Here is a 7,365-nt window from a genome sequence, read left to right on the forward strand (position 1 = left end):
AGGAATGCCAGTGCACATGCCGAGAGTGCCTGTGCAGAGCGAAACTGCTGTGTTATTTCCCGCTGGCTGCCTCTTTGCCAGGGCTGGGTTAGAGTTTAATGGGTTTGGTTCGGATCGGAGCCATTCCCGTATTGTCCAGCACCCACAGGTCATCGGGTCAGCTGGGAACGGCGCTGCTGCCCAGTGCATACCAGCACACCCAGTGCCCCGGGGAGGGTGGAGATTTGTTTTCACCTCCGATCCGTTCGAGACAACATCTCTTGACCAAACCCTGGGGGATTTTTGAGTCCCTGCTCCCACATTGGGCTTTGCAACCTGATGGGCTCTCTGGCACGTGCCCACTGCTTCTTGCCTCAGTTTCCCCCGACAAATAGCTCTGTTGGGAAACCATCCCTCTGCTGTTGCCGCAAGTTCTAGGAAAGCATTGGCCAGTGATTTCTTCACAACAGGAGATTAATTCAGCTAGAAAATATGCCCCCCCCCGGGGATGATGACATTAGGGCTGCATAATCCTTGCTGGGATTACATGGGAAGCAACCACCTAGAGGGAACGCACCTCCAGCCACGTCCTGCCCGCGTGGGGATACTGGTGTTTTGGGGGAGCAAGGAGAGAGATTGGGACACTCTGTGCTTGTTTTCGGGGTGTTTCCCAGCTCCCACCGACACATTTGCTTTGCGGGGAGTCTGCAGGTCACTGGTGAGGCTGGGTGAGGGGATCTAGGGGGCTTTCTTCTCCTTCTGCGGCAGGATCTTCCCCTGCTGTAGGTGGTTGCAAAGCCCTGCACAAAGAGCCAAGGGTGGGGCAGCAGCAGAAGAAATAAATTAGTATAAATGTGGGGGTTTTGAGCAACCTGCCTCAACGATACGGGCTGACAGAAGGGAGGACAGAAGCATACCTACCTGCCCATGGCCTGCGAAAGGTGAATTTCGGCTTTCTGATGGTGAGTCAGGGGACAAGCAAAATGCTTCTTCCCCCTGAGAGGCAGGGAGTCCACCTGAACCCCAGGCACACTGGGGAGGACATGGCCCTAACCGCTCGCATTCAAGCATCCTTTGAGGAGGCCAAGAGAGGCATTTATCCCTGTTTCAGACTGAGTTCCTTTTCTTTTAAGAGCGTGCGAGTGGTTTCCAGGGAAAACATTGGGAATGTTGGACTTGATGATCTTAAAGGTCCCTTCCAACTAAAGAGACTCTATGATTCTATGCTCTTGATTCTTCTGCAGGAGGCCTATAGGGCTCCTCTTGACCTCAAATACCATTTTAATTGCAAGATGGTAAAGTCTAGGACCAGACTATGGGGCCATTGATGAGCTGCTCTGGCCATGGCCAACGTTGTGGGTAGACCATTCTCCCCATGTCCCTCCCAGCGTGGTCCTCCTGGGTCCTCTCCAGTCTGGAGGGTGCTATGTGTGGGGTAAATTGTGTTTTCCTGCTCCACGGGTTGTTGCTAATGAGTGTCCTCTGCTCATCCAGGTCACTGGAACATCTTCCGAGCCCGGACGTCAGAGTTGAGGATGACAGAGAGCCCAGAGAAAGAAACAAAGAACTTGTAAAGAAAAACACTTTAACCTAGCTGTTGATTTATCTACACACACACACACATACACACATACACATATATATGAAAAAAAAAAGTTGCATTATTAAATAGACTGGCACAGCAATAAAGGATACACTAGTGTAAATTACAGAAACTCCAGCAAATGAACCAAATTGAACCACATTGAAGCCACAGCTGTGGAGGTGCCTCTCTCCAGTGGGAGAGTGGAAGAGGCTGGCCGTCGTCTCCTGAGACCGAAGATGTCGAGTGCGCAGTGAGAGGAAGGAGAGACAGCAGAGATGTGAGACCTGGTGCGACGTGAAGATTGGGGATATGTTCCTGACACCCCGGCATTTCTGAAGAGCATCAGGAGCTAGCAGTAAAGCAGAACATGACCATGCTTTTTACCAACCGCTGACATAAAGATGACCTGCAAGGAGAGAAAAATCATCCTTATTTCTTTTCTTGGAGCCCCTGTGATCTGCAAAGGGTTTCTTTGGCTGAATATCTTCCAAAGGGCATTTCTTGAAAAGTCTTGGGTCTCTTCTCCTCTGTTTCAGCTGGGAGGATTCTTTTCCCTTCTTTGCAGGTCACTTGAAGTTGTAGTTTTTGGGAGGACCCACCCCCTGACAGTGTCTGAGACCCCGAACACTGCACTAAGGTCGCTACTAAGCATGTTATTATGCTATATATTTATATATATCCTACATAATATCTACTGGGCTGTATTCACAGGAGGGGCATCTCCCAAAGGGCAAACAGGACCATTTCTGCAGTGTGGGGAGGAGGGGGTGCAGCAGCGTCGCCCTCCCCCTGTCTGGAAATAGCTTTGGGGGATTTTTCAGGTTGTTTTGGTACATGTATTTATCCCTGGTTTCTTGTTTTATTCTGTTTTGATAAATCTATTTATTTGGAGATCCAGATCTGTCTGATAAATCTGATTAAAGCGTCCTCTTGATTCAGCCTCCTGTGCTGGCTCTCCTTTCCTGTAGGGTCTGTGTTACAACTCGGGGGGGCCCCACTGGGACCCCCATCCTGGTGGGGGTGGGACCCCCCACCCCAGTGGGGTCTGATTCCCTTGCACTCACTCAGGCAGCGTCCTCAGGGTTGGGAGGTGGGATGGAGGCACTCAGAGAGCATCCCACGGGTGCTCATCATCAGGGGATCATCCCACCCCACTTGCTTAATGGTCTGCAGCCGGTTTGGGGCTGAAAACGGAGCTCGGGGCTGGCGGTGGGCACGAGGGTCAGGCGAAGGCTGGGGGCAAGCCTGGGCCAGGAAAAGGGAGGTCCTGGCACATTGGACGGGCGCCCAGGCAAGCTGCTAAGTGAGTGCAGGTGCTCTCTCTTGGACAGGCAACCACTCACGTGGGGCTATAAAAGGATCAATGTGAGCAGATCCCACCCCGGGGATGGCCATGCCTTCCCCTTTCTCTCTTTGTTATGCTCCCCAAAACCAGCGGTTGCTGCCACATGCTCGGGATGTGGATGGAAACCAGGGCTGGGCATGGCCAGGGGACAGAGAAGCCACAGAGCAAAGTGTCCGCAGCTCCAGCGGACCCACAGCGAGGAGCAACCGGGGATAACCAGAGCAGCCACTGGACACCGACCCGGCACCGCTCACCGGAGCCGTGCAATGATCCAGGCGATGGGGCCGACCCGGTTAAATTTATTCAGGGAAAAAGTCCAGGGATGCTTTGAGCGTTGGGAGTGGATGGAAACCAGGTCTGTGCATGGCCAGGGGACAGAAAAGCCACAGAGCAAAGTGTCCGCAGCTCCAGCGGACCCACAGCGAGGAGCAACCGGGGATAACCAGAGCAGCCACTGGACACCGACCCGGCACCGCTCACCGGAGCCGTGCAATGATCCAGGCGATGGGGCCGACCCGGTTAAATTTATTCAGGGAAAAAGTCCAGGGATGCTTTGAGCGTTGGGAGTGTCCCCCCTTGGCGTGGGGCAAAGGGAGAGGGGCAAAGCCACTCTCTCACCCCATAGCTGTGGGCATGACCGCAGCCGTGCTCCAGCGGGGAGAATGCTGCCAGTCCCCAGGCAAAACCTGACCCCTCACTCGTCAGCCTAATTAATGCACTCTTGCGTGCTCTAATTGAAGCAGAGCTGAAGCCCAGTTTACGCTCATTTCCCAGAAGCGGCAGGCGTTTGAAATGAAGCTGCCCGGTTGGGTTCCTGGGGTCGGTCTGGAGAAAACCAGCACACACCCAGCCCAGACGAGGTTTCCTGCAGGTGTCTGTGGGTTACTGACCCCACTATAGATTACTGAGCCCGTACAGGTTACACTGAGCTCAAACATGTGCAGGAGACCTCTTGGGTACAAATCGGCTGAGTGCCAGGCACACAGAGCTCCGCAACCATCTCCAAGAGGGTGGTGGATGCTGCTGGCTTCTCCACGGCTGGAAGAAACCCTTTGGTATCCCTCATGGAGTAATCTCTTCCCAGAGAGCGGTACACTATATTTCTTCTAAAAAGCACCACGTGTTTGAAGTAACCACAGAGCTGCTGTGCTCTGTCTTCCTGGACCCCTGGCTGAGCTTTGCCTTGGGCAGGGAGTTTTGGAGATTAACGGTAATATGCAAGAGAGAGTTTCTTTGGAGAGAGGTTTCATGGAGATGCAAGGTGGAGATGGAGAAGGAGTATCATCCCAAGAAGCTTCCCACCAAGAGATGATTCTGGTCCCTTCCTGGGAAACACGAATGGCATTGCCCTGGTGCAGATGCTCTGAGGTGGACTGGGTATGCTCTGCTCCTGATGTTGCTGTTGTCCTTGCACTGAACTCGGTCCTAGCAAAGAGGGTTTGGTGCTGAGCGTATTCACCACAAAAGGAATCATAGAACAGTTTAGGTTGGAAGGGACCTTGAAGATCATTGAGTTTCAACCCCTCTGCCATAGGCAGGGACACCTCCCACCAGCCCAGGTTGCTCCAAGCCCTGTCCAGCCTGGCCTTGAACACCTCCAGGGATGGGACCTCAACAACTTCTCTGGACAACCTGTTCCAGTGCCTTATCAACCACCCTTAAAGTGAAATTTTTCTTCCTAATGTTTAATCTAAACCTGCCCTCTTCCAGTTTGAAGCCATTCCCCCTCGTCCTGTCACTACACGCCCATGTAAAAAGTCCTTCCCCAGCTCTCCTGTAGTCCCCTTTAGGGACTGGAAGGCGGCAATAAGATCTCCCCGGAGCCTTCTCTTCTCCAGGCTGAACAGCCCCAACTCTCTCAGCCTGTCCTCACAGCAGAGGTGCTTCCAGCCCTCTGATCATCTCTGGGGCCTCCTCTGGACCTGCTCCACCAGGTCCATGTCTTGCCTATGTTGTGGGCTCCAGAGCTGGATGCAGTCCTCCTGGTGGGGTCGCACCAGACCAGAGTAGAGGGGCAGAATCCCCTCCCTCGCCCTGCTGGCCACACTTCTTCTGATGCAGCCCAGGATATTGTTGGCCTTCTGGGCTGCCATCGCACATTGCTGGCTCATGTTGATCTTCTCGTCAGCCTGCACCCCCAGGTCCTTCTCCTCAGGGCTGCTCCCCAGCCATTCTCCACTCACCCTGAATTTGTGCTTGGGATTGCCCCGACCCAGATGTAGGACCTTGCCCTTGGCCTTGTTGAACTGCATGAGGTTGACATGGGCCCACCTCTCCAGGCTGTCCAGGTCTCTTTGGATGGCATCCCTCTCCTCCAGTGAAGGAGGATCTCCAGGAAGATGTAGAAGGCTCCAAAGATGCCATTTGCATGATGTGACTGTCCCATCCTCCCATAACTTTCTTTATCTCCCAGACCCGTTGCACCCCCTGGCCCTGGCTGCCATCAAGCAACATCTCATCTTCTCCGGCATCAGCTTCTCCCCCCGTCAGGCGTCACGCCACTGCCAGCGCTCTGTTGTTGCGTGTCAGGCTTTCTGCTGCCTTTCACTTATCCCTTTACTGCAGCCCTGCTTTGGGACGCTGTCATAAAAGTCACCCCATAAATTTTATATTGAACAGTAAAACATTTTCGCCTTGGCTGCTGTTCCCCCTCACTCGCTGTGGCAACGCAGACCAAAGGGGCGAGCTCCAGTTAAGCAGGAGCCAAGCGCCATAGCTCGGCTGCCGGCTCCTGGCAGAGAAAAACGCGACAACGTTGCTTTTCACTGATTTGGTTGGAGGAGTCTTGCCTTGCACTGGTCCTGGAGCAGCACTGGTGTCTGCTGTCAGAGGGACACAGCCACAGGTGGCACAGGACACCTTGTCTCCACCTGAGGAGACCCAAAAGCCTCCTCTCTGCTCTCTGAGGTGAGGCAGGAAGGGCTCTTACCCATCTGAGGTGATCCCTGAGCCAACAGGGATATGAGGTGTGAGCTCAGCTCTTCCTTCAGATAGCAGACCTGCAACCATGGGTTTCTTAGGTGGGTTTCTCACCCTTCCCAATCCATCCTTCCCCATCCATCCATTTATCTATCCGTCCATTTATCTGTCAGTCTATCCATTCTTCCCCATCCATCTATCCATCCATTCCTTCGCATCCATCCTTCCTCATCCATCCTTCCCCATCCATTCTTCTCCATCCATCCTTCCATTCTTCCCCATCCTTCCCCATCCATCCTTCTCCAGCCATCCTTCCCCAGCCCTCTGGCCTTTTGGGCCCTTTTGGGCCCTCTGGCTTTTCCTTCCCTGCAGTGGCATGGGAGGAAGAAGACAGCTTCACCGTGTTTTGCCCTGAATGCTGGCCAGTGTGAGAGACCTTCATTTCCCCCAGAACTGTAAACAAACACCCCAGAGGAGCACCGGGGACATGCACAGGGGCCACGTGGGCTGGTGACCAACCTCGGCACGTAGCACTGCCTGGTGACCTGTGGCCAAGGAGGGACTTGCTGTGGGGCTGGATGGGGCTGCGAGCGGTGGGTAATCTCCTGCAATCGTGTCAGTGATACGCCAGACCCGGCCGTGCCAGGAGCCTGCCTTAATGACCGTGCCTCCCCGTGGGGGACTTCTTAGAGGTTGCTTTCCCCGCGGGGGCATCTCTGGGGATTAACCCTTTTAATTGGATCGGCAGCCACAGATCAGAAGCCAACATTTCGCGGTCGGTGGCATCGCCTCCCTCGCCCCGCTCCTCCTCCCTGCGCCCCTTCGCCTCCGCAGGAATCACCCCATTTCCACCCCGAGCCGTGAAGCCGGGGTTGATCTGGGGGCAGAGCTGGCCCAGAGCTGTGGGACCTTTCATCTCCTGTGACACGGAGCTTGCAGGGCAGGGATGGGCTTTCTTGTGGAGGGTTTGAGGGCACTGCTCCCAGAGTCTGCAGGAGACCTTCCCTGGGGATGCTCCACATGTCTCACTGTCACCTCTGCTGCAGCCCTGACCACGTGGGTGCCCATCCCACCGCGGCTGGGGGACCAGCAGTGACAGGGTCCTTCCCAGCATCTGCAGGGCTGAGGCCATCCTGCCCTGCCACGTGTAGACCCAAGTGCCCGTGACACCCTCACTGATGATTGCATCTGCTCCCCTTACCCTGAGGTAGCTCAGCACCTTTGTAGTCTTTCTTTACAGCTTGGCCGCCTTCCTTACAGCATCTTAACAGGGTTTGCAGCCCTCTCATTGTCCAGTTGTGCTCGTTGTGAGTAATTTCTGAGCTGTTCAAGGGTTAGGAACAAAACCTTGCAATCCTGACTGTGTTTTCACATCTATGAGCAAGGAAAAACCTCAGCTTGTGGTTGCAGAGATGAGGCACAGTTTGGGAAAGATGGAGCTCTCCAAGACTTCCCTGCATGATGCAGTTGATGTCCCCCTGCTCTGGACTGCCCTCCCCACGTTTCTTTTGAACTAGCCACAGAGTTCCAGAAGCTG

At 54.3% G+C, this 7,365-nt stretch overlaps 1 protein-coding gene across 1 annotated transcript in view; it reads left to right on the forward strand.

Annotated features, from left to right (window-relative positions):
* The window catches only part of CHRDL2 (chordin-like 2), a 48,821-nt gene extending 47,098 nt beyond the window's left edge, over positions 1–1,723 (forward strand). Inside the window, exon 15 of the mRNA XM_009891017.1 lies at positions 1,474–1,723. Within this exon, the coding sequence (XP_009889319.1) occupies positions 1,474–1,553 (80 nt within the window). The 3' untranslated portion in view covers positions 1,554–1,723. The remainder of the gene's footprint in view (positions 1–1,473) is intronic.
* The last annotated feature ends 5,642 nt before the right edge of the window (positions 1,724–7,365 follow it).

Source organism: Charadrius vociferus, unplaced genomic scaffold (assembly GCF_000708025.1).
Source record: "Charadrius vociferus isolate BGI_N301 unplaced genomic scaffold, ASM70802v2 scaffold407, whole genome shotgun sequence".
In the NCBI taxonomy this organism is placed as follows: domain Eukaryota; kingdom Metazoa; phylum Chordata; class Aves; order Charadriiformes; family Charadriidae; genus Charadrius; species Charadrius vociferus.